The sequence below is a fragment of the Dasypus novemcinctus genome, chromosome 6 (genome assembly GCF_030445035.2).
Source record: "Dasypus novemcinctus isolate mDasNov1 chromosome 6, mDasNov1.1.hap2, whole genome shotgun sequence".
Taxonomy (NCBI): domain Eukaryota; kingdom Metazoa; phylum Chordata; class Mammalia; order Cingulata; family Dasypodidae; genus Dasypus; species Dasypus novemcinctus.
The window spans coordinates 94,547,933-94,575,244 of NC_080678.1; the positions used below are offsets into that span (position 1 = coordinate 94,547,933).

The 27,312-nt window shown below is 38.8% G+C and overlaps 1 protein-coding gene across 2 annotated transcripts in view; it reads left to right on the forward strand.

Annotated features, from left to right (window-relative positions):
* The first annotated feature begins 7,305 nt into the window (after nt 1-7,305).
* BMS1 (BMS1 ribosome biogenesis factor) overlaps nt 7,306-27,312 on the forward strand; it is a 46,897-nt gene continuing 26,890 nt past the window's right edge. Inside the window, exons 1-12 of one of the 2 annotated variants that reach the window (XM_004455516.5) lie at nt 7,306-7,382; nt 9,096-9,356; nt 10,130-10,320; nt 11,465-11,544; nt 15,416-15,604; nt 16,032-16,174; nt 16,834-16,955; nt 17,363-17,556; nt 18,602-18,741; nt 21,076-21,854; nt 22,064-22,165; nt 23,026-23,183. In XM_004455516.5, coding sequence (XP_004455573.2) covers nt 9,181-9,356; nt 10,130-10,320; nt 11,465-11,544; nt 15,416-15,604; nt 16,032-16,174; nt 16,834-16,955; nt 17,363-17,556; nt 18,602-18,741; nt 21,076-21,854; nt 22,064-22,165; nt 23,026-23,183 — 2,274 coding nt within the window. In that variant the 5' untranslated portion in view covers nt 7,306-7,382; nt 9,096-9,180. Of the gene's footprint in view, nt 7,819-9,095; nt 9,357-10,129; nt 10,321-11,464; nt 11,545-15,415; nt 15,605-16,031; nt 16,175-16,833; nt 16,956-17,362; nt 17,557-18,601; nt 18,742-21,075; nt 21,855-22,063; nt 22,166-23,025; nt 23,184-27,312 lie in introns of both variants that reach the window. The other variant, XM_004455517.4, reaches the window with a different exon arrangement.

Sequence of the window (27,312 nt, forward strand, 5' to 3'; positions counted from 1 at the left end):
TGGCCGTACCGGGGGATCACAGGGTGGGAGGGGTCCTGAAGTCATTTGGTGATACATCCACAGAATAGACTCCTGTGAGTGAGTGAATTGTGGGGTACAGAACACAGGATAGAGCTTGTGGATGTGACCTCCCCATAGGGCTGGAACCCAGCTGCAGGGATCCCTGAAGACTGTGATGCACTGCGGTGCTCCCAGGCTCCTGTTAACCGGAGTTGAGATTGCCAGGTCTGAGTCCCCTAAACCCTGGTGGCCCACACCCCAGAGACTCACACCTCTTGAGTCTTCAATATCTCAGACTTTCCATCCCTGAATCCATCACGCCCTGAGGTCCATCTGAGGTCCTTGAATGTCCTAGCCCTCAACGTTTGTGTTTTTTCTTTTTTGTTTTGTTTTGTTTTTATTTTTTTTTATTTTTTTATTTTTTAATGTCCTGATTGCTAACATTGCATTATCTCCTAGTCTTTTCTCCCAGCGTATCCCCCGAAGTCTTTTTTTTTTGTTCAGTTATTCAGGGTTTTTTTTTTTATTGGTATTGCGTCTGCGGTGGTTGGTGTATATGTTTTTTCTCTTTTCCCTATCTGTTCCCTGCTCTTTACCCACCCCCTTTTCTTTCTTCCTTTCTTCTCTTTTTTTTTCCCTCTCTCTCTTCTCCTTCATCTTCTTCTAATTTTATTTTATCTTAACTATACAATAGGTGCTGCAGGGAACACCTCACATTTGCTGGGTTTCCTCATCCTCCACTGCCTCATTTCTGTGTGAATAGATTTTGGCTATCTACACTATCCCCTTTCCCCTACATCTTGATAGCCTCCATCATCTACTGTCTCTCCTATATTCCACCTCCCTTTCTTTGATCCACAAAATGTCTAACTCTTAATTTCTAAAACCTTTGTTTTGTTTTCTGTCTGTTATCCACTCTTGAAACTATTGCCTTTCTCTTCTCTTTCCCTCTCTCACAAAAACAATAGCTTTTTAATTCATACCATATTCCTCCCATATTCAGTCAACTACCTCATTATAGGTACTCTACCTACTGCTATAACTCTACACAATTTACATGAATCTAACCTTCATCTTCCCAGATCTCATGTTGTTGCTTTGTTAACCTATATCACCAATAATACTTTACAATTTTTCCTTGCTTACACAATTGCCTTTCCCCAGCACTAATACTTTCCTTTAAAGTGAAATCAACCAGCAATAAGAAATTAGAAAAAGAAGAAAAAAGTGACAAAAAAAGATATAACACTTATGCAAAAACAACAGCTAATTAATCTCCATGACTAGACAAAGAAGCTAAGGAACTGATTAAACCCGTCAAGATAAAATGATGACCAGACAGCAACAAAAACCTACAAACCAAACGAGTAATCAGGAAAATATGGCTGAACACAATGAACAAACTAAAAATCAGGAAGGGGAGCAGAACTTCGCACAAGAAATGAAAGATCTCAGAACATTTATCACTGACAAATTTAATGAAGTAAAGGAAGAGGTTAACAACATGAAGACAACACTCGGAGGGGAAATTGCAGACATATGCAAAAAGATAACAGATATGATGGGAATGAACACCACAGTTCAAGAAATCAAAAATACACTTGCAGCAAATATCAGCAGACTAGAAGAGGCAGAGCAGAGAATTAGCGATGTGGAAGACAGTACATCAGAAATCAAACAGATAGTAGAAGGGGTCGATAAAAAGATAGAAAAAATCCAGCTAGGACTTAGGGACCTGAATGACAATGCAAAACGCTCAAACATACGTATTATAGGCATTCCAGAAGAAGAGAAGGGAAAGGGGTCAGAAGGAGTGTTGCAGGAAATAATGGCTGAAAACTTCCCAAATCTACTGAAAGAGACAGATGTACATATCCAAGAAGCACAGCGCACTCCACTGGTCATAAACCCCAACAGGCCCACCCCAAGACACATACTTGTCAAATTATCCAATACTCAAGACAAAGAGAAAATCCTAAAAGCAGCAAGAGGAAAGAAAACCATCACATACAAGGGAAGCTCCATAAGATTAAGTGCTGATTTCTCATCTGAAACCATGGAGGCAAGAAGGCAGTGGTATGATATAGTCAAAGTACTAAAGGAAAAAAATTTCCAACCAAGAATACTCTATCGAGCTAAACTAGCATTCAAACATGATGGAGAGTTCAAAATATTCACAGATAAACAGAAACTGAAAGAGTATGCCAACAAGAAACCTCCCCTTCAAGAAATTCTGAAGGGAGTTCTGCAGGAAGAAAGGAAAAAACAGGACAGGCAGAGTTGGAGGAGAGTATAAGAGCAACAAAAAAAGACAAACTAGATGGGGAAAAAAATACAAACAAAATATGACAAACACAAATCCAATCAAAATATGGCTAACACAAATAATTCCTTGATAGTAATAACACTGAATGTCAACGGATTAAACTCACCTATCAAAAGATTCAGACTGGGTCATTGGATAAGGAAATATGACCCATCCATATGCTGTCTACAAGAGACACAGCGTAGACCCAGAGATGCATGGAGATTGAAAGTGAATGGCTGGAAAACAATCATACAAGCAAACAGTAACCAAAAAAAGGCAGGAGTAGCTATATTAATATCAGACAAAATAGACTTTAAATGTGAAACAATTGTGAGAGACAAAGAAGGACACTACATTTTAGTGAAAGGGAAAATCTGTCAAGAAGATCAAACAATCATAAATACTTATGGTCCTAACAAGGGTGCCTCTAAATACGTGAGGCAAATGCTGGAAAAACTAAGTGAAACAATAGATGCATCTACAATTATAGTGGGGGATTTTAATACACCACTATCTACCTTGGACAGAACATCACAAAAGAGAATCACTAAAGAAACAAAACATTTGAACAGTATATTAGAGGAGCTGGATCTAATAGACATATATAGATCATTACACCCAAACACAGCAGGATATACATTTTTCTCAAGCGCACATGGATCATTCTCCAAGATAGACCATATGCTAGGCCACAAAGAAAAGCTTAATGAATTCAGAAAGATTGAAATCATACAAAACAATATCTCTGACCACAGTGGAGTCAAGCTGGAAATTTGCAAGGGACAGAGGCCCAGGTTTCACTCCAAGATGTGGAAATTAAACAGCACAATCTTAGAAAAACAGTGGGTCAAAGAGGAAATCTCAAAAGAAATCAATTACTACCTTGAAACAAATGATAATGATAACACAACATACCAAAATTTATGGGTAGCAGCAAAAACAGTACTGAGAGGGAAATTCATAGCCATAAATTCATATATCAAAAAATAAGAAAGAGCAAAAATTGAAGAACTGTACATTTGAAGGAATTAGGAAAACAACAACAAAGTAACCCAACAGGAAGAAGGAAGGAAATAACAAAGATAAGAGCAGAACTAAATGAAATAGAAAATAAGAAAGCACTTGAAAAGATAAAAAATATATATATATCTGAGGTTCCCATATACCTCCCCCCCACCTCTACCATATCAACAACCTCTTTCATCATTGTGGTACAATCATTGCATTTGGTGAATACACTTTGGAGCGCTGCTGCACCACATGGATTATAGTTTACATTGTACTTTACACTCTCCCCCAGTCCATTCAGTGTGTTATGGCAGGATATATAATGTCCAGCATCTGTCCCTGCACTACCATTTAGGACAACTCCAAGTCATGGAAATGCCCCCACATCACATTTCTTCTTCCCTCTCCCTGCCCTCAGCAACTACTGTGGCCACTGTCTCCACATCACTTTCTTCCATTGCTAGAGTCACAATAGTTCTATCATGGAATACCAATAAGTTTATTGTAATCCATATTTTATTCCTACATCCTGTGGACCCTGGGATATTGGTGTCCGCTCCATCTCTAAATCCAGAAGGGGCTTAGATCCCACATGACTGATGGGTGCAGTTCACCTGCTTGCAGTTGTAGGCACTCTCAGTTCCTTGGTGTGGTGGTTGACCTTCTTCACCTCCCTGTTAGCTGACCTGGGTAAGTCCAATGATCTGGAGAGTAGGTGTTGCAACTCTGCTGAGGCTCAGGATCCAGCTGGCACATGACCAGTCTAGACATTCAAGTCTCCTGAGTATACACTAACCATTTCATTTTTCTACTAATGAATTCGGAAATATATTAGGCTTCAGTTTTGGATCACAGAGGAGTTCAACTATGGCAGGGGAGGAACACTGGTGTAGGGTGTTATTGATGGGGGACACATGGTTGGGAGGGAGTTCTCCAGGGTACGTATATAGGGTATATAAAAATGTTCAGGTATTTGTTGGGTATTGTCATAGTAGGTAGAGTTACACGCAACAACTGAAGGAATGCTGAGCTTCTAGCCAGGGGAGCTCTGTCACATTCCCAAAGGGAACAGCAACAAACCACCAAGTGCAAGGGCAATGACGAGTGAAGAAAGATGGTCCAATGATGAGCCCTTGATACCGATGACTATGCTTATGAGCCTGTGTGCTTGAAATCTGAACTAGGCCTAGAGCTGCAGGGTGCCTAAGAGTTACCTCCTGAGAACCTCAAATGTGCTTGCTCAAATGTGGCCACTCTCTAAGCCAAACTCAGCATGTAAATGCATTACCAAGAAGAAACTTTTATCAGTTGCTACCAGCTCTACTTAACCCAGGGCAGAAAGCCTGAAGGATGTGGCAGTTTAACATTTATGACTGCCACTCGGGGATCTTTATTTAGCTTCATCTTTGGACTCAGAGCCTTAGAAATCATGAACAGGTTTGGTCCAATGCTGGGGGCCTTCTTGCTGAGCCCCAAATAATGTAGCGGCAGCCTCCACCCCCACCCCACCCACCCCCAGCTAGTTGCAGACCCAGGGGTAGAGGAGAGGTGCTCTACTGACCAGAGCCTAAGGCTCCTGGATGAGCTGGACTGGCCTGTGGGTTCTCAGGTTCCAGTGGGTGTGCCTCCCCTAGGGGTCCAGGTCACAGCCCACCAGGTCCTGAGTCCTGACTATACTCAGGTAGGAGCTGGTGGGGACAGAGGCTTTCCATCTGGTGTGTACTGGAGAACTTGCCAGACCAACATTCCATACGGCAGGGAACATGTTAGATCCTTGAACACTTCACAGACATCTTGGGGAGGTTGTTCATTTTCATAGGTGATAGAAATTTAGGCCAGCCTTATATTGATCTCCCTGGACAGACAAGCTTTATGATTAACAAAGAAAACCTACTTCAAAATTGACATTTTCTGTGATAAAAGGATCAAGACCAAGGCAAACTCTTAGTATGCCTTTTGCCTTGATTGATGATTGTGCCTCTATAGTCAGGGCAGTCCAGTGAGACCCCCTCAGTGAGGAAGAAGTGAACATGAGTGATGCCTTGGATTGGGGAGGCCCCAAAGAGAGTTTTTATTGGGCACCATGGATGGCCTAAAGTTTATAATGCAAAATGAAGGTAATCAGTATGGTTGTGTGTTTAAATGTATTGCTGTAACACATGGTAGGTGGAGAACTGGATTTATTCAGGGCTGTCATTTTACCAAGTAGATATGAAGAGGTGACAAGGAGGTGAAGTGCTAATGACTGACTAGAATTTAAGCTGGTAAGGAGGGAGGGGAAGACCACAAGGGAGGGGGAAAGAATGAAAAGGCCTTAGACCAGGCTCCAAGGTGCTGGCAGGGTTAACAGGAGTTTGGGTTTCAAAGTGCTGCAGTAAAGCCAGGAGTTCTGAATGGCAAAGAAACCCAAGAGAGCATTCGGAGAGACGGAGGAACAGATTTATGATGTGTGGGCCCAGAGGAGAGTCAATCTCCAAATTCTGAACCCTGTTTTTCAGTTTTCATAGATTTATATAGGATTTTATGTGGGGTCAGTATGACTTTTGCTTATTGGCTAAAGAGTCGCTAGATGAAATTCTACAAGCAGGGTTACAGAAGCAGAAGGCTGATTTACAGAAGGGGGGGGCGGAGTGGTTCGTTAGGGTACAGAAGTGGGGGGCAGGAGTCATTCGTTTGATGTTCTCCTGTAAGGCCATGTTCTTACAGGCTCATTTACAGAAGTTGGGGCAGGAGTGGCTCGTTAGATATTTTTTCTGCAAGGTTATGCCTTTTATTTTTCAACAAAAGCACTAGAGAGAATAACCTGGAAAGCTAGGAAGGGGTAGTCCAAGTGGGAGTCTGTAGAGTAGGGGTTCTTAACCTTTTTTGTTCCATGGACCCCTTTGCCAGTCAGGTGAAAACCACAGACCCCTTACTAAGTCCACACTGCATTGTGTATTATTTAATAAATACATCACACCTGCACCAACACGTCTCCACAAGAATGTTTTTGAATTTCAGTTCAAGCTCACTGAGCCCTTAAGAACCCCTGCTGTAGAGGATACACTGTTGGTCCTGACAAGATCTAGGTGTGGCAGTGAGAGGCTGAATGTAAGGCAGAGGACAAGAACAGGTGTGTGTGTGTGTGGGGGCACATTAGAAGAATAATTTATCTACATATTGAAATCTCCAAGAAATAAGACAGGGGTAGTGTGGAGGGGATTATAAAATTACAAGGTCTTAATAGATCAGGAAATTACGTGCCATGAAGGCTGATCTAGCTAGCACAGCACTGAAACTATTGTGTACGAAGAATGCATAGCCATGGAATACTGGGGAGAGACAATAAACTCCAATGGGTCTACTTTTCTGAGGGGTAGAAAGAACAATTTAGCCTCGGATGCATCGTATTAAAAACCTCCAAGACAACGGGACAATGCATCGTCTCTCTCTCTGAAAACTGGCTTCACAGGCAAGAATACACCCCCACCCACCTGGGGTACGAGTCAGAAGGACTCCAAGGGCATCCCTTCCCCCGGGAATGGGGAGAGCCCTGGGAAGGCACACTCGTGCCCGCGGAAACCCGCACGAAGCTGCGCTCCCTCAAGGAACGGAGAAGCCGAGGCATTCCAGGTTGCATTGAGGTCCGGCCCTGTCCTGAATCCGTGGGTCCTGGCTAACGCTGATGAATAAGGCAGAGCTGGTGTTTCCACTCCCAGTCAAAGACACGCTACCCAGGGCTCTCGGGAGGGACTGACAGGCAAATCCAGGGTAAGAAAGGACTCGGGCCCACTTACAGCTTCCTCAAGGGCCCGGGCCAGGCCACGAAGTTCTGGTGTTTTCCGGCTAGGGGCGGGTGAGCGCGGCAAGCGCCGTGCGGGGCGGGGCTTCGAGATGGGGCGGGACCCTGCGCCCACCCTCAGCCAATCACTAGTCTTCCTCCTGGCCTCTCCAAGACAGTCGTCCCTCCCCGGTCCCTTGCTTCTGCTCCCTTTGTTTCCCTCCGGAATGTTGGGTCTGCGCGTGGAGCGCATTTCCGTTTCCGGCGGTGACCATGCGGGGCTGAGGAGTAGCAGTTGTGAACACGGTAACGGACGCCGACTGAAGCGGCGGCGGCGGGATCCTGGGGACGGGCTCTGGGAGGATCGGCAAGGCACGCGTGTGAAAAGGACTTTTCTGGGTCCTCCTGCACAGTCTTTCCCAGAGGAGCGTCTCATGGCACTGTAACAGGCACACTCCCATTGCGTAGTACGGGAGAAGGTTCCGGAGTCGTCGGCAAAAGTGAACTCCTGGGAGGGGAAGTGGCAGGGTAATCCGAGCAGGTGACTTTAGCCTGAGCCAGATCTGTGGACTCCAGAGTATGCTTTTCTCACTAGAAAAAGTAAAGAGAAGAGCATTATTGGAAGTTTGAAACCAAAATATTAAAGAGAGGGAAAGTAATCTAAAATCCCATGTTTAGTGTTAAAGCGTTCCTGGAACCCGTCTGTCTAACCCCCGGGAGCACTGTTCTTGACATTATGCTGGTATATAAGACTCTATTTCCACTGTGCGTATGTCTGTGGGAAGGCTCTGACTGTTCTGCTGTGCAGTGATTGTGGCCCTGAACATCACACGGAAGAGAAAGGATTAATTTGCATTTCCTCCGCTAGTCAGGGACCAGTGCTGTAGTCATCTCCTGTCATCTAGTTCTTAGGCAGACGCAAATATTTATTGAACTAAAATTAGTTCAGTACCTAAATTGAATGAAAAAGCAGTGATTTTTAAAAATTTTAAACCAAGCGACTGGGTTGTATGCAGCCTGATTTCCTAAGATACTCATTAACCTAGTGATTCCCAGTTTATGGGCCATGGATTCGTGGGAGACTAGGAAATCCTTGTAAGGGTCTTTGCAAATCTGTGCAGTTTCCAGACATGGTCTGGAACCAACCATATCTCACACAGTTACATATTACTGATTTTCAAATATATGTAGATGGCTTATTTAAAGATTTTCAAAAATCAATAGATACTAAAAGTAATACTGCTATCATGTTGGAGAGTCATTAAATTAAAAAAAAGGTTTTAATAGTTTTAAATTAGGAAACCACTTCAGTCACCAGTTATCATCTATGCCTGTGCTACCTGGTATGGTTGCTACAATGTGGCAATTTAGATTTAGAATTTAGTTAAAATTAAAAATTCTTTTTCTCAGTTTTGCTAGCTACATTATGACTTCTCAATGGCCATAGATACAGAATATTTCCATCATCACAGAAATGAACAGTGCTAGACTTGTTACCTCTGCTTATGTTCCTTTTTATTCATCTTACCTAATTTATAGTGTAACAGAAGTAAAAGTGGAGATGATATTAAGCAGATTCTACCCCTTTTGGCTGAGCACATCTGTATACTTTTTTTTTTTTTTAAGATTTATTTCCACCACCACCCCCCCCCCCCCCCCCCGTTGTCTGCTCTTTGTGTCTATTCACTGGGTGTTCTTCTGCGTCTGCTTGCATTATCAGGTGGCACTGGGAAACTGCGTCTCTTTTTGTTGCTATGTCAGCTCTCCGTGTGTGCAGCACCACTCCTGGGCAGACTGCGCTTTTTTTCACGCGGGGTGGCTCTCCTTGTGGGGCGCTCTCCTTGCATGTGGGGCACCCCTATGTGGGAGCACCCCTGTGTGGCATGGCACTCCTAGTGCATGGCAGCATTGTGCATCGACCAGCTTACCACATGGGTCAGAAGGCCCTGGGTATGGGTATTGAACCCTGGACTCTCCATACTTTTAGAAATCAAAAAATGAAATTTTGTTCCTTCCTAGGTGTTGCCTGGATTGTAAAATGCTTCCCTGACCCCTACCCCATTTGATGACATTAGAGCTATTTGTGTATTAGTAAAAAGCCACTATGGAGACTAAGGACCAGAAAAAACACAGAAAGAAAAACAGTGGACCAAAAGCTGAAAAGAAAAAGAAACGGCATCTGCAGAATCTCCAACTTGGCAATGAGGAAGATGCCCGGAAGAGAAATCCCAAAGCTTTTGCAGTCCAATCTGCTGTGCGGATGGCTCGATCCTTTCACAGGTACATTCAGCTAGTATCTGGTGGTTTTTCTGATTTGTTCTTTTTAAACAGTTATGGGCCTCTCATAGATGATCTTTGAATTAACGAGCTCATAGACCACTGGAATTAGAAGTTGTCTAGTTTGGCTCTGAAGGTTATGGAGATATATATATTCTGTGAGAAGCCTTTCTTGTGGCACCACCTTGCCTCCAGCATCTGCACACTGATGGGCTTATTTTGCAGTTTTTCTTTTTAGAGTTTGTTCCTGAGCAGTTTCTGTGGTAGTAGATGTACATGTTTTTTCCTTCTGAATATGTTTCATAAAATTGTAATATAGTATTAAATAGCTTTATTTAGCTGGCCCTTACTATATGCCAGGCAGTATACTTTAAACACTTTTGAATTAAATCCTCCCAACAGCTGTAAGGGTATAGGAATTATTGTTTTCTCATTTTTAAGGGTAAGAAAACAGATTACCCAAAATTATATAACTGGTAAGTGGAGAGAAATTCAACTCCAAAACCTGTGCTTTTCCCATTATGATATATTGCCTCAGTGTTTGTCTTTTGTTTTCCTTTAAACACATTACTGTCAATGCATACAGCAGTTTTAAGATGTTTTATGGTTTTCAGCCCTTTGTACCATTGAAGTCATCCTGTTGCATTGAGAATGAAAAGTAATTATTTAGATTTGGGCCAAAAGTTAACAAGTGACTGTCGTTAATTGTATCGCCTCTCTTTAAAATCTATGCTAATAAAGTGGATGCCTTTTTTTTTTTTTTAATTTGCAAATAGGACTCAAGATTTGAAGACAAAAAAACATCACATCCCGGTGGTTGATCGAACTCCACTAGAACCCCCACCAATAGTGGTGGTGGTCATGGGGCCTCCAAAAGTAGGGAAGAGCACTTTGATACAGTGCCTCATCCGGAATTTCACCAGGCAGAAATTAACCGAGATCAGAGGCCCAGTAACAATTGTGTCAGGTAGGGGGGGTGCTGCCACAGAGCTGACGTGGCAGGGGGTATCAGCTGAGGGGCATGCATGTCTGGTGTTTTCTTAATTGGTGAATGTTAAGATAAAACTGTCATATCATATTACCTGCCGTACTTTTAAAAGCTGGCTGTAGCTTCGTAAAAGGATAAGTGCCTAGAAGTAATGATGCAGATATTTACCTTATTCTGACTGCTATATGAATTTGCTGAGGATGCTCCTCTGAAAGGCTTAGCAGACCTAGACAGGCCAACTTGGTTGAAGTGATCATGTTCATGACAGTAAGTACCTCCTAAATACCTGACCTCCATGCTTGCCCTCAGGAAGCCACGAGGGAGCTTTTCTGTTTTTCATGAAAGACCTTGTCTGCTCTGGAAGACAGTGATCTTTCTAAATTGGAGGGAGGATGAAACATTTCCAACTTATTAGTAATATTTGAAATCTTTTGTTATAGTTAATACGGTCACATTGAGGCTTTTCTTTATCTTTAAGGCATTCTTTATCATCTTGACCTTTTTGCCTTTTTATGCTTATTAAAGAATAATTATTTTTCCCTGAATATTCTGTTAAACATTTCATTTGAGGATGTTTTTAGCTGTCATGGGAACATGGAAACTTTGGTAGAGATGAAAGCACTGATCTGCTCCTGAATAACAGGATCACAGTTGTCATGAAGCCTGCTTGTCCGTGCATTCCAACCATACTTTTGCCTTTTTGAGTGATTTTATTCATCTGGGTCGACTTGATATTATATTTAAATTAAAAAGAGAACATGTCAAGCAAAGCAAGATAGAATTCATTTTATTTTAGCTGTTTTCTCATGTATAAATATACTAACTAGCAAAACAAATGAGAGGAAAAAAAAATCAACTCAGGGGAGCCGATGTAGCTTAGTGGTTGAATAACAGCTTCCCATATATGAGGTCCTCAGTTCAATCCCTGGCGCATGATTCCTCAAAAAAAAAAAAAAAAAAAAAAAAATAGGGAAGCAGGTATAGCTGAGTGGGTGAGTGCCTGTTTTCCATGTATGAGGTCCTGGCTTCAATCCCCAGTAAATCCTAAAAAAAACAAAAAAATAGAGTTAATGGATAAACTTAGGAGTTTTTAAAAGTAAAGTTTTCATGTTTTCACTTATAGGTAAAAAGCGTAGGCTGACCATTATTGAATGTGGATGTGACATTAACATGATGATTGATCTGGCTAAAGTAGCAGACTTGGTAAGTCAGAAGGGGCAGCCTGGGTTTCTAGCAGAGACTTTATAGCAGTGTGATAGTTTATTTATCTCAGGTTGAGGGGAAGAAAAAGTTAGGATTATTAAAGAAATGGTGAGGATATCAGGGATGTAACAGATGTGTTTGAATTGATAACTACTACTACTAATAATAAAGAATATACACAATAAAATGTATTCTAAGATCTAAAAACTGCAAACCACAGGATGGAGAAAACTTAATGAACATAGCTTATAAAAGTTCATTGTCATATTCACACATACATGTATAATAATACAAATACATAATAGTAAGTACCATTTCTTGGACCCTTACTAGGCATTGTGCTAACAGCCTTGTACAAATAGAGCTCATTTAATCCCCCAACAAGCCTTGGAGGTAGGTGTTCTTTTCATTCATAAATGATGAAATTGGGACTCTGAGCAGTTTAGTAACTTGTCTGAGGATGGTGGCCCTGCTCTTGATGGTGCCAGAATCTCTATTCTTAATGATTATAATAAGGTAAGTACATGGATTGCCTTTGAGCAGTGGAGAGAATTTGTAAATAGCAAATCTAGACAGTGTTCAGCATATTTAAGTGTATAGCCTAGAGTGCAATTAACAGAAACAATAATGTTCAGTATCTGTAATATTCCATACTAATTATCTTTTAAACTAGCAAAAATAAAACCAAAAAGAAAAAATAAGATAAACCATATTGATTAGGAAGTGTGGGGTAACAGGATACCTGATTCTTGACTGCTGTTTGGTGAGAAAGCTACAAATTTTATCCTTTAGCCCAGGAGGTCTCCTAAATACATATTTTAAAAAATAGTCATTACTTTTTCTTTTATATAAAATTTACCAAGTTCCTATCAAGAGAAATATGTTTTTCATATATCTTTTTAAGATTTTAAAAAGGAGTACCTGTGTTTGGTAAAATATTCTAACCATACTGCAGAGCACATAAGATGCTAATTTCTCCTTCCCAGCCCTGACCTGTGTTCTCAGTTTCCTTCAGAATAGTATTCTTCCAGATACAGAGTACACATACAGATATGTGTCTGTATACATATACAGAAAGATACGCAGCTCTTTTGTTTAAACTCATTCTTTTTTTACTGTTTCATAATACTCTGTTATGTGCACACACCCTAATTTTATTTCTTCAACTGAGTTTATACTGATTATACCCTGCTGTGGGCTGTTATGAAGCCTTCTAAGTCACAGTGAAGGCATACATAATACATGGATTTGTGTATACACACATATGTGTTTGTATTGGGTAAGTTATCTAGGTATCATTTATGTGTAATTGACAAAACTTTGTCAACTAAGGGACTGTTTGCCACCTATTTGACTTCATCCTCCACCAGCTACTTGCTTACTACAAAGAAAGTATTCTTTGGACTCAGTGGTGTCCAACAGGTTGTAGGGATATGTTAGTTTGCTGAAAACTGCCGGGAGCAATATACCAGAAATGGGTTGGCTTTTATAACGGGAATTTATTAGGTTAAAAGCTTATAGTTTTAAGGCTGTGAAAATGTCCAAATCATGGCATCATCAGAGATGTTGTCTCACTGAAGTTCTGTTGCTGGTGATCCTGGACTCCTGCCACGTGGCAAGACACAGTGGCAGCTCTACTGGTCTGGGTCTCTGCCTTCTCCTCCAGGCTTACTTTCTTCCCCAAGCTCAGCTGTGGGCAATTAGACATATAGCTCATCTCTGCCCCTTTCCTCCAGGCCTTGTCTCAAAGACCTCTCAGGGGGCCTCTTTCTGTGTCTCTGTGGTCCACTGATTCCTATGTCTGGCCTTTGGGACCTCTCTCTCTTAGACTCAGGGTTTCTTGCTGTCTCCCCAGATTTTTTCCAAGTGTCTGCTGATTTTAGTCCTCTGATTATAAAGGACTCCACTAAGAAGATTAAGACCCATCCTGGGCCACAAAATCCAATCAAAGGCCTAGTAACAGAAATAATTTAAAGAGTTCTCACCTATAGTGGGTTTATATGCACAGGAATGGATTAGCTCTAAGGACAGCATCTGTTCTGGGATCCACAAAAAGCTTCAAGCTCTCATAAGGGTTATTCCCATAACCAGCATGTACTCCTTCAACTTATTCCAGATTTGCTGAATAACTCAGCCTTTGGCCTGCAAAGGCAGGTGTGTTTTCTGGCATCTCATTTCCACAGCACTCAGTAGCCTTCCCTATATTTTGGGTTTGGGTTTTTGGATGCTGTCTTTTTTAATTCAAAGATGGGTTTTTATGTTTCTTTCTTTTGTTCTTATTTTCAGTTAGCTATAGAAAGAAGACAACAGAGGTGTTTTAATTGCTTAAAACCAGAAGTTTCCAAAATAACTCTGAAATAATTTTCAATGTTTGAAGAGTCAAAAATTTTAAAAAATTGGTCTTAACTCTTTATATTTTCATATATGTTATTATAACTCCTGTCCTTTGGCTTAATCTGAACTGGAAGCTTTTTAAAATTTCTGAGTAATTGTATAATATAAATTAGCACGGAGGTAGAACTTTCCTGCATACTAATACAAAAAAAAAAATTTTTTTTTATTGGAGAAGTTGTAACTTTACAGAAAAATCATGTTTAAATACAAAGTGCCCATATACCACCTTATTATTAACACCTCGCTTTAGTGTGGTACATTTGTAACAGTTCATGAATTGTTAATTGTACTATTAACATCCATCATTTATAATGGGTTTGCTCTTTGTGTTGTATAGTCCTTTGCTTTTGTGTTGTTTTTTTAAATTTTTTATTCCAGTAACATATATATACACACGCACATAATCTAAAATTTTCCCTTCTAACCACATTCAAATACGTAACTTAGTACTATTAATTACATTCACAATGTTGTGCTACCATCACCACCATCCATTACTAAAACTTTCCCATCAATCCAGATAGAAACTCTACAATTTAAGCATTAACTCCCCATTTCCTACCTACACCTCATCCCCTGGTAACCTGTGTTCTAGATTCTGGACTCTCTGAATTTGCTTATTCTAATCATTTCATATCAGTGAGATCATAAATTATTTGTCCTTTTCTGTTTGGCTTATTTCACTCAATGTGATGTCTTCAAGGTTCATCCATGTTGTCATGTATCAGAATTCCACTTTTTTTTTAATGCTGAATAATATTCCACTGTATGTGTATACCACATTTATTTATCCTGTATCGATTGATGAGCACTTGAGTTGCTTCCATCTTTGAGTAATTGTGAATAATGTTGGTATGAACATCAGTGGGAAAGTATCTGTGTGAGTTCCTGCTTTCAGTTAGTTTGAGTATATACCTACTGGTGGAATTGTCGGGTCATATGGTAATTCTATACCTAATTTTCTGAGAAACTGCCAAACTATTCCACGGTGGCTGCACCATGTTGTTTTCTATGAGAAGACTGAAACAAATATGTTTGGTTTTCTGTACATTTTTAATATTTAATCATTGATTACCACTTCCTCCTGTATTTTGGGTGTCAGACCTGTTAATCAACTTAAAATGCTTTATTAAAGGACTTCTTAAAGTGAGGATTTCTTAGGTGAGGGCCAAATTAGACCCAGCCTTTTCTGGATTATTTCTCACACATCATAAATTTTTGAAATGGGAGAGTTTATGTCCTGATGGGCACTGTTTTATGGTTGCCTTTTAGAGCCAATCACAAGGTAGTGATTTCTCTGGCAGAGTGGTCTCTAAGTAGTCATTTGATTTAGTGAAGAGCAGGGGTGTTTCCAATAACATTTTATTTGCAAAAACTGGTGGAGGGCTATATTTGGCCCATGAGCCCTAATTTGTCATCTAGACTAGGTGGTCTGTGTTGGTAGCTTTCTTAAGAAAGTGTGTTTTCTGTTTTTTAGGTTCTGATGCTTATAGATGCCAGCTTTGGGTTTGAAATGGAAACATTTGAGTTTCTAAACATCTGCCAAGTACATGGCTTTCCTAAAATTATGGGAGTTCTCACCCACCTAGACTCCTTCAAGTATAATAAACAACTGAAGAAGACAAAGAAGCGATTAAAACACAGGTTCTGGACTGAAGTCTATCCGGTAGGAAGAGATATAATTATTGAATACTGAGACTTTAATCCTTTTTAAGTAGTAGAATTTGCCAAATGTTTCCCGGTTATAGTGTCAGGGAGCCATACTGCCCACATACTCCCACTATTCCCACCCCTCCAGACAGTCACAGAAACCTTTCTTTGCTCAGGAGCCTCATTGCTTTTCTCTGTGCAGTATTCCAGATAGATACCAACAGATCAATTTTGAAAATAAACTAATTTTCAGTTCTAGTCCTAAGAAGTCCTAACAGGATGAGTCCTGAAAGAAACCAGAGAGGAAGCTTTTGGATAGTTGCTTTGCTAGCAGTCTCCCTTGCTTAGCATTGTTTCTGATTTCGGGCCTTTATTTTGATGCAGTATTGACAAGAATTTAATTGTAAATTAACTTTTCTTTTTTTTTTTTACTAAATGTTTAGGGTGCCAAGCTGTTCTACCTTTCCGGAATGGTACATGGAGAATATCAAAACCAAGAAATTCACAATCTGGGCCGTTTTATTACAGTTATGAAGTTTAGGCCTTTAACATGGCAAACCTCTCACCCTTATATCTTGGCAGACAGGTAAAAAGTGAATATAACCTTTTTTTTCTTGACCCATATATTTGAAAGGTAGAAAAGGTTAGGGGGAAAACAAAACAGTAAGAGTTTGTTTTGTGTCTATTAGTGGGAGAGAAATGTAGTTGATGGAAAATATCTACTTTTCTTGTGCTCTCAAAGATCCTGGACCTTCAAGAGTAAAGTAAGTATGAAAGAATTAAAAGAATGTGAGGACTTTGAAGCGTTTATTAAAAGGCTATAGGATATGACTCCCTCCTACTTTTTCAGCCTCTTTTTAATAAGTTTATGTACCATGTGTGATAATCACTTTGATGGGCCTTGCACTTCCTTGCTAATCCAAGCCACTTAAAAAGCCCAGATCAAAGATTAACCCTCTTCCATAAAGGTTTTTCTACATACGTTCTCTACTTTTTCCTCTACCCCTGGTAGAAGTCATTTCTCATTTCTGTTTCTAACTTTTGGAATGTATATCGTATGGACTATGAGAGGTACAGTCATGTTTTTGCTTATTTTCCACTGGTAGACTGTGAACCGTCTTCTTATTTCTGTATATTCTTCAGTTTGCTGTACAACATGCTTAGTGAGTGAATGTGATGAGTTATTGATACAGGAAAGAAGGTACAACTTTTGACATTTCCGCCAAATGATTGTTATTTTTCTAGGATGGAAGATTTGACAAATCCAGAAGATATTCGAACAAATGTCAAATGTGACCGGAAGGTGTCTCTTTATGGTTATTTAAGAGGAGCACACTTGAAAAATAAAAGCCATGTTCACATGCCAGGTATCCTTTTGGTTTTTTTTCATGCTGTGTTTTTTAGGCAGTACCGGAGGTTGAATCCAGGACCTCATATATGCGAATCGGGCACTCAACCACTGAGCTAAACCTGCTCTGCTCTTCTCAGTTCTAAAGCACACTGTATTTGTAGAACTTATGGGATGGCTTCATTTCTCAGGAATACTAAGGAATTTACAGGTCAAACAGGATAGAACGATCTTGCTGGAGGTTTGCTGTACACTGGCTCACAGTGGTGTTGGGTTGACCAAGTCCCCTCTGTTCTGATGATGGTGTCATTTAGAGACATAGTCCCATTGCTGAATAATGCACTTTATTAGTATAGTGCTTTAAGCCTTCGGACCATGGGACTCTTCTACCAACAGTTCTCTCTTTTCATGTGCTCTGTCTTGCAGGTGTAGGAGATTTTGCTGTGAGCGATGTCAGTTTTCTCCCAGACCCCTGTGCTCTTCCTGAACAACAGAAGAAGCGCTGTTTAAATGAAAAAGAGAAATTGGTTTATGCACCCCTCTCTGGAGTTGGTGGTGTGTTGTATGACAAAGATGCTGTCTATGTTGACCTTGGTGGCAGCCATGGTTTTCAGGAATCGGTGAGAGGGGTCTCTCTGCTCTGAATTCTACTCTTTCTGAATCTCTTTATCACAGAAAGTAATGTGTTCAGCTTTTATCTATTGACGCTTTTTATCTTTATTCATACTTATTACAAAAGTCATCATACATATTGTAAATAGTTAAAGGAAACTTACCAAGCAGAAGGTAAAAGGTTGTGTCCTGCCACGTACACAGACATGATCCCAAATGACCATCATGAGCAGTTTAGCACCTGTGCTTCTGTTCTCTCTATAAAACCAGTCATCATGGTACAAAACCAGTTACCATGATCTTTTAGTCCTTTTTTATTTCTGTTTCTCTCTGTCTAAATGGTCTTTTTAAAATTTCTTTTGGTCTTTTTAAAATTTCTGTTTCTCTGTCTAGATGTATATACACACATATATTTGTGTGTGTGTATGAGAGAGAGAGAAGGAAAGAAATGTTTTTTTATAATATGACATCCTACTATAAATGCTTTTGCAACTTTTTGTGTTTTTTCCCCTAATAGCATGTGATTCCATTGTCCTGTATTAGTGTCTATAGAGTATTTCATTCCATAGATGAACCACACTTGCTGAAGCAGCCCTTAGGGGGCTGGACACTCTCCTAGTTCCATGGTATGGGCAGTGCTGCAATGGCTGCCCTTGCTTACTTAGCCCTGCTCATTACAGGGAACTTCCTGTACAGTAAATGCCTTGAAGTGAAATTTTTGGATCAAAGAGTAGCAAACTTTTAAAAATGGGCTCCTGACTTACTTTTTGACTCTTCTGAAAGGAATTTTATTGGGCTGATGATTCTCTTTCTGTAATATTGGGATCTAGATTTTCCTAGCTTGGAATTTAGGGTATATATATTCTGTGAACTTGGGAAGAGTTCAGTGAATGTGGGGATCCGTTTCCATCTTTGTTGGAAGAATTTTCTTTTTTTTCTTCTTTTTTTTATGCAGTAAGAAAGATAGTTTTGGGAAACTAATTAAAACCTTTGTGTCTCTTCTTCAGAGTCCTTATTGTTTACTCTCTTTCCCTTTTTTGGTTGCCTTGACAGGATGAGGTGAGGCCCACCCATGAACTGGTCCAGAGTCTTATTTCCACTCATTCCACTATTGATGCCAAGATGGCTTCAAGCAGAGTGACACTTTTTTCTGATTCTAAACCATTAGGGTCAGAGGGTATAGATAATCAGGGGTAAGTCTGCTGTTTGTCTATTTTTTGTTAAAAAGAAATTTATCACTCAGAAGATTATATCACCCATAACTCTGCCATCATAAGACATTGAGGTGGAATTTGTTCCAGGTTTTCTGTTTTACTTGTTTTATATGTGCAGGTGTGTCTGGGGGTCCTTTTCACTTAATATTATGAAACATTGTGTGAAAGTTTTTTCTCAAAATAATAGGAAAGGTTCATTTTTTAATTGATGGATAAATTAAAAAATATATATATGTTTCTTAAATACTGGGGAGTGGATGTAGCTCAAGTGGTTGAGGGCCTCCTTCCCATATATGAGGTCTGAGTTCAATCCCCCGGTACCTCCTAAAGAAAATAAAAATAAAAAAATTCTTCAAATACAGCAAAACCTTTTCTGTAGGTTGCTTTTTGTTTCTTTGGAAACCTGAAGCCACTTGCCTTCCTTTTGGGTGGCCATAGTCCTAGAAAAGGCAGTCATGGAGCTTGTTCTGGTGGCTGTTCATAATCCATATATTTTGTCTCTAAAATTTTTATTTAGGTTGTGTTAATAACATCTCCTTAGATTGACCCTAATGTAAGGCTTGTGTGGATTATTTTTTAGTTTGGGTTGGGAATTTGTATACCTTATACACAGTGGGTGTTTGTTAACTATTGGGTTGATTGTATTGGTTTATGACTCCCAGTAAAAAAAACATGAAAATGATTGAGATTGGCTAGTATATAATTCATTATAACTATATGCAAACATGAAGGAGAAATTTGGAGGGAACTATCCACCACCCTCACCGTAATTATCAGAAGATACAAGGGTTTAGCTAAGAGCGGTATGCCTACTGGTTTGCAGAAATCACTTAAATCACTCCAAGTCCCAGTTTCATAATACCTTATAAGAGTTGTGATGATTAAATATGAAGTATTTATTAAAGATTGCCATTTTTTATGATCAGTGTTATTATTAGCCAATTGTTTTCATTTTTGAGTTTTCCTCTGGTCCTCCTTGCTGCGTAGTTATTTTTTTCCAACCTAGTTACAATCATAACACATGTAAAATTTTTATTTCTATATCATGAGCATTTTATCTTATATTGTCTTTTTTTTTTTTTTTTTTGATTTATCACCCCCTCATTTTTTGCACTTACTGCCTGTTCTCTGTGTCTGCTGTGTACTCTCTGTGTCTGCCTGTCTTTTCTTTAAGAGGTACTGGGAACCAAACTTAGGACTTCCCATGTGGGAGAGAGGCACTCAGTCTCCTGAGCCACCTTAGCTCCCTGCTTTCATTGTGTCTCTCATTGTCTTTCCTCTTTGGGTCTCCTTTGTTACATCGTCATCTTGTTGTGTCAGCTCACCGTGCTCGCCTGTCTCACCAGCTTGTTGTCCTGCTTGTCTTCTCCAGGAGGCACTGGGAACCAAACTGGGGACCTCCAGTGTGGTAGGCGGGAGCTCAGTTGCTTGAGCTGCATCTGTTTCCCTATATTGTCTTTTTATATAGTCTTATTTTATTATTATGTATTCTAACTTACCCATTCTCCTATGGTTCTATTTTAAGTATTTCTCTAATTTGTTTTTTTGTAATTTCATATACACTGCTACATTAAGTAGCTTCATATCTATAGGTTTTTTTTATCCCATGGTTATACCATCATGCTGATTCTTCTGTATCACTGCATTGGGGATTTCAAAATGACAATTTTCTTAATCTGTCATTCCTTCTACATCTCTTACTTGGAATCCTTTTAAAAAAAGAGCTTTATTTCCACTCTCTTTTTTTTTAGTATCACTGTTGACTAATGGATTTTTTAAAATTCCACAGGTTATTATCCCTTTACTATCATTATTCATTCTGATGCCTATTTTGTCCCAAATTTGTCTGCAGGAGCCCCTTCAGTTTGTTCTTTTGATATATCCCTGTTAATGTTAGTCTTTGGGCACTTCATGGCTTTCTGACACAACAGGATGTTCCAGGCTAACTTGGTATATTCCTAGCCATTTCTCTAAGTAACATGTGCCTCAAGCTTGGAAATTAGTCAGTTTTATAAAAGATGTGCTAAATTTTTATTTCTCTTTTGAGAAGTTTTTCCCTAAAAGTTTTTTTTTAAAGGTTATCTTTAGTTTCTCTTTTTTAAGTTCTTTCAAAGAACTTGAGGAACTGTACATGAATATAGTTATTAACTATTCCAACATTTATCCAGCCATTTCTTTCTAGGGCATGCCATTTAAAATCATTTCTTGACATTTTTTGCTTATTTCTTTGCATTTTCATCAACTGTATTGCCATTTCTGGATTAGTTGATTATTTTACCAATTGAGTTATTTTGCATTTTCTTGGTAATATAGGCTTTGGATGCCAAAAGAAGAAAAGCAAATGGATTTGAAAACCGGTCGAGTGCGTAGGAAAGCCATCTTTGGAGATAAAGATGAGTCTGGAGACAGTGACAATGAGGATGAGGATGAGGATGAAGAAGAAGAAATGTCTGAAGGTGACAGGTTGGAAAATGGCTCTGATGATGAAACAGAAGAAAAGGAATATGAAGTGACTAATAAAGAGTATATGAGTGTTAAGGGTGTCAAACGACCAAAACTTGAGGAGATGGAAGAAGACACTGAGGTGGATTTGCCAGCATTTGCTGATAGTGATGATGACCTTGAGAGGAGCTCAGGGGATGAAAAGGAAGCTGAGGAAGCTGATGAAAGCAGTGAAGAAGAGGAGGACTCCACTGCAGAAGAGGAGAATGATATTTTAGAATCTAAAGCTGTCGGAGAAGGTGGTAAACGAGGACTACCACAAGTGAATGGTTTGAGTGACAATTTTAATCTGGAGAAGTCTTTGACAATGAAAAAAGTAGGCCTCACCACTTCAGATTCAGGTCATTGCACAGCCGAAGAGGTATTTGCATCTGAAGATGAATCTGGAGAAAATTCCTCTCTCAATTCAGAGGAGGAGGATTCAGAAAATGAAGAGGTTATTAGGAAAAAGCTTCCACATCCTTCTCAAATGGGCAGTGGTCAGAAACTGGGATCAGACAACTTAAGTGATGAGACCAGTGAGATAGAAGATTTACTTAAAGAGGAAGAAGACTACAAGGAAGAAAATAACTATGCCACAGAAACTTCAGGTATGTTTAATTGCCTGCCATTGTAACTTGGCACTGAACATGTTGCTATAACTAGGATAGCTGCATTTGGAGGTCTGCTGTTTTAGAGATTTTCTTAAATTAAAATACTACATTCAGTAAAAGAACTGCAGGATGAATGAATGGGCAGTGAGTCTGAAGATAAGGACAAATAAAAAACTGAACGGGAATGTTGACATTGGTCCTTTTAGGTGCCGTCAAATGGAAGGAGGACCTTTCCAGGAAGGCAGCTGAGGCCTTTCTCAGGCAACAACAAACAACTCCAAACCTTCGAAAGGTTATTTATGGGACAGGTAAAAAAAAGAAAAAAAAAAGAAAAGCTCTGGTTCTAGTTTCTTTTATTCTTTTCTGAGATGAGGAAATTGTTTGGGTGGTGTTTTTGATATTCTTAAGATATTCCTGGCTATCGCATTTTATATTTGGCAGATGTTTCTGATCATAAGGTCTAAAATGCAGTCACATGAAATAGGTTTATGGGTTTGCCATAAAACTTGTAATGAGATATTGTCCATTGCATCCCCTTATATATTCCCCACATAAAGTCCTTTATGAGAAAATTTTGTAGAACTTAGTGTAAGAAAAATGTTTCTGCCTGTAAAGATGTTTTTTTCCTGAAGATAACTCCGTTAAACTGATTTTTCCATATGCCCTTGTTCTCTGACTTTATCTTTTATTAAACTTGTTTATATGTTCTTCCTGGAAAAATCATGCATCAATAACACAAAAAATAAATAAAAACAGGGGAACTTTATGTTGTACTCACCAGTTTTCCACATGATTGATCAGAGCAAGTTCAGAGGAGTATGTGTGAGCTGACAGGATCAGTTTGAAGGGTTGGCATGGACTTGAACACATGCGATCTGGTCCTCTACTGATTTTCTTTCAGGCTTTGCATAAGTACTTTTAGTGATCAGAGATTCAGCTCTTTTCAGGAGAAACTGTTCTTTAATAATGTAAAACTTAGCTTTTGCATGTCTCCCCTGTCTCTCTTCCCGCAATATTCTTGTTCAGGGATACCACCTTAGGGACAGAGACCACCAAAAGTGACCCTCAGTCCCCTAAGTTCTATACTTATGGTCTAACTATTTGAAGATAATGAGTCCTCTAGGGTTGTAGTTTTGTTCTCACTTTTCCACCATGATGGTCTCTTTAGTGACAGAGGATAAAGAAGAAGATGATGGCGATACCAGGGAAGAACTTGGAGGCCTATTTCGTGTCAGCCAGCCTGATAGAGTGTGTAAGCACAAAGCCGATTCTTTGGACTGTTCCAGATTTCTTGTGGAGGCACCCCATGATTGGGATTTAGAGGAGGTAAAGCTGAATACTATGTTTTGGTTTTTGAGAGAACTAGAGAATTGTTCCAAAAGAGGATTATTTGATTTGGATGTTGCCTACCTTGTTAGTGGCTTCTTGTATTTTTGAGGTAGTAGGACTTGCCCCCAGATATTGGAGTAGATATCTCATGCATCCTAAGCAATAACATGCTGGGTTTAATCAGACCATGTACATATGTTATGAAGAAAAGGAAAATGCCATTCATCTTTGAGTGTAGATAGTAGTGTTAATCTTTATTTTGAAGCATCTCACATAAGTTTTCATACATTTAGAATATTGTTAAGAGTTTTATGACTAGGATATTCTGTGTTCGCTGAGTTAATATTTGTAGTTTCTACTAATTGCAAGTGAAGAGAAATCCATAATATTAGTAAATTTTCTTCCCTCAGTTCACCACCCTCTAGTCACTTCTGAATTCAGGTTCTTGAACTTGCCAGGCATAATCCCATCTTAGACCTTTTGTCTCTCTATTTTCTCTTCTGGAATATTCTCGTATTCCCAAGGCTGGCTTCTTTTTGTCATTCAAAGTTTAGTTTAAGTGCCATTCCTCAGAGAGGCTCAGTCACTATCACATTGCCTGTTTTAATTCACAGGTAGTACTTATATATTCTGAGATTTTAATCAAAGATACAGAAAATTGCTTTTAGACATTTGTTTAACAATGAATTATTAGAAGGTGAACAACTCTGTAACGGCCATTCAGGTCATGAAATAAGACTTTGTTGCCACCCTAGCAGAGCTGCATGTATCCTATGCCAGTCCCAATCCTCTCTCTCCTTGCAGAAGTAACCGATCTTCAGCTTCTTTTAATTAGTTCTCTTTCTTAATAATTTTATCCTCCAAGTGTCATTCCTAAACCCCATAGTTAAGTTTTACCTAGTTTTTATTTTTGTTTTTCAACATGCTTTTTTTTTTCTTCTTTATCCAATTTTTTTTGGTCTTTATTTATTTTTTTAATGTTACATTCAGAAAATATGAGGTCCCCATATACCCCCACCTCCCTTACCCCACTCCTCTCCCCACAACAACAACCTCCTCCATCATCACGAGACATTCATTGCATTTGGTGACATGCTTTTTAAATCTCTTCATTTGCAGTCCTCTCTCCGATTTGCACAATTTCTTTTATTTCTTACATGTTATTTTTTAAGAATCCAAGTATTCAGTATATAGAGTTTCTCATATTCTGGGATATTGTGGATTGTATTCCCATGTGTCCTTTATCATGCTACTGTCTCCCTTGTATTTCCTGGAAATTGGTACAGTTATATCAGTAGAACTTTCCGTGATGATGGAAATATTCTATATCTTAGCTGTCTGGTATGGTAGCCACTGCCTTTTGGTTGCCATTGTGTACTTTAAATGTGGCTAGTGAAACTGAAGAACTAAATATTTAATTATATTTAAATTTTATTGAATTTTAGTTAACTAAATTTAAAAGGCCATGTGATCTTAGCTACCATATTGGATAACACATCTAGAAATTTGATTGGATTTAGTTTTTTGTCTTTGGCAAGACTCCTTCATAGGCAATAGAGTGCTTTTTCATTAGAAGGCACATAATATTTGTCTGTTTTTGTGATATTAGTTACCATTGATGCTCAATGCCTAGATCCATTAATTTATTAAGAATATAAAGTGATATTCTATTCAGTCATTTCTCTTTATTAATTAGCTGGAATACTTTAAAGAGCAACTTCATTTGCCACTTGGTTACCCAGTTCTGTGTAAGCAAGACAAAATGCTTGCTTCTTTCCTTTTATCAGTTTTCAGAAGAGTGATCCTTCAAAGATGATTAGTTTTTTAGAGTATCATTATGAACTCATGGATTTAAATATATTTGATGTGTTTCATTCTGTTGTGCTTGCTGTCCTTACTGATTTCATATTATCCCATCTGTGGTCAGTGGGAGTCTCTTCCAGTAGTCCTCAAAGACTTCCTTCCTCTCTGGTGTGATAAACTGTCCCAGCATCACCTTGGGCATTTCTGACCCCAGTCTTGGAATTAGCCATAAGAAGTCCTGATTCATTTTAGAAGAAATTATGTTTCAAGATCACCGTGGAGGCATTAGGGAAGCTCATTGATGGGTTGGTCGTTGTTTTAGGCCTTCTTACAGGCCAGAGCTAGGAGTATTCCTACAAGGTATTCCCAATTCAGAAGTAGTTTTACTCCATCTACATGTGCAGAGCATAAGGCCTTTACATTCTATTTCCTTTCCCTTATGATTCTTGTTATTTATAGTTCTTTGAGTAATAAGCTCACCATCAGGCCTTTATGTCCCTGACTCTGCTCATTTTGGTTATCTGAAGATTGTTCTTCAGTTGATGTCTAAGAGGAACTCATAGGTATACTTTTTTATGAGTTCTGGCATGTTCATAAATGTTTGCAGTCTTTACACTTGAAAGTCATTGTTGTCAAAAAGTCTGATGAGAACAATCTGATTTTCTTGGAAGTGATTTGGTCTTTTTAGTGGAATGCATAAAGGATTTTTTTTTTTCTTTAAAAAATAATTCTGTTTTAATATGTCTTAGTGTTTGTCATTCTGTGTTAAGTGCCCTTTCAATATCTAGCTTCAGGTCTTTCTTTTCAAGCATATTTTCTTGAATTAGAATTTTTAGTGTGAGCTATTCTTTCAGTTTTCTTCTTTGGGATGTGGGGGGAGTCTATATATGTTGGATCTTTGCTCATTTTCAGTATTGTTAGTTTCTTCGCTCAAATCTTATTTTTTATTTTTAAAATTATCTTTTCATCTTCTATTTCTTTCAAAGTATTGTTTTGCCTATTCTTTCTGGCATTCTGTCTTGTTTAGTTTGCATTTCTGAAGTTTTTTTGCTTTTAGTTTTAACTCTTTTTAAAATGCTATCGTTTCATTTCTAAGTTTTTCTAATTTGCTGTTTTGCATCTTTTTGTAAAAGTCCTTTATGTCATTTTAAAATAGTATGTTGTAATTTTTCCATTTTGAGGGCATGTCTTTGTGGTATGTATTCATTGCCTGTTGATATTATTCTGCTTATTCTTTTTTTTCTCTCTCTCTAATAATACATTAATGGAATTTTCCCTTAGTACTTTTCTTTTGCTCATTTTTATGGGAAATTAGTTTTTCTAAACTCTTAAAGGGAAAGGTGGTTCTGGATAACTGTTGCAATTTTGAGGCCCATACCTCCTTTTATATTTGTAAAGAGTTCAAAAATCTGGTAGCTTACTTTGAGATCTCTTTGCTCTGTTCTCTTCTCCCATATTTATTTGGAATTTCTCTCTTTGTGAGTGTTTGGTTTTGTGTTTGCGTGTTTGTCTCCTTTTTGCTGCTTAACTTAGGTTTTATCCAAACAGACTCTCCTCTGTGTTGGTCTTTATCTTGGAAGGGAGTTTTGGTTGTTTAGTTTTGAGAGTTCAGTAGGACCCAGATTGTTTCAGCTTCTTCACACTCTCTTCCACTCAGCTACTATTGGAGTCTACAAATCTCTTCCCAGTTTTAGCCAATGTCTTCAAATTGGCCTTCCAGGTTTTCCAGTTAGTTCCTCTGGACTGTTTTGGTATTCTCAGTCCCATCAGATATCTTATTGCTTTCCTCTGATTTCTCCTGAATAGATGATGATATTGTACAGGTCTTGTAACTGTTACTGCCTTATTCCCACTTCATATTTTGAAGTTTGTGAGGATATCTAGTTTTGTTGAAGATGTTGTCCATACATTTTTGGTTTTACTTTCCTGCTTATTCTGCTTTTATTGGGGAATTATAGGAAATTCAAAAGCTATGTTACCACTTTCTTCCCTGAATAACTGATTTTTTTGTAGTCTGTTTTTTTATAATTGTTGTAAAGTTTTATTGAGATATGATTCACCTTACCGTAAAATTTCATCCTTTTAATCTATAAAATCATTAGTTTTTAGTATATTCATAGAGTTGTACAACCATCACCACAGTCAATTTTAAAACATTTGCAACACTTCATAAAGAAACTCCTGATCCATAGCCTTTAGCAGTCATCACCCAACCCCCATCTTTTCCAGCCCTCAGTTCTGTCTTTATAGACTTGCCTATTCTGGACATTTCTTATAAATGTAATCATACATTGTGTGGTCTTTTGTGACTGATTTCTTTCAC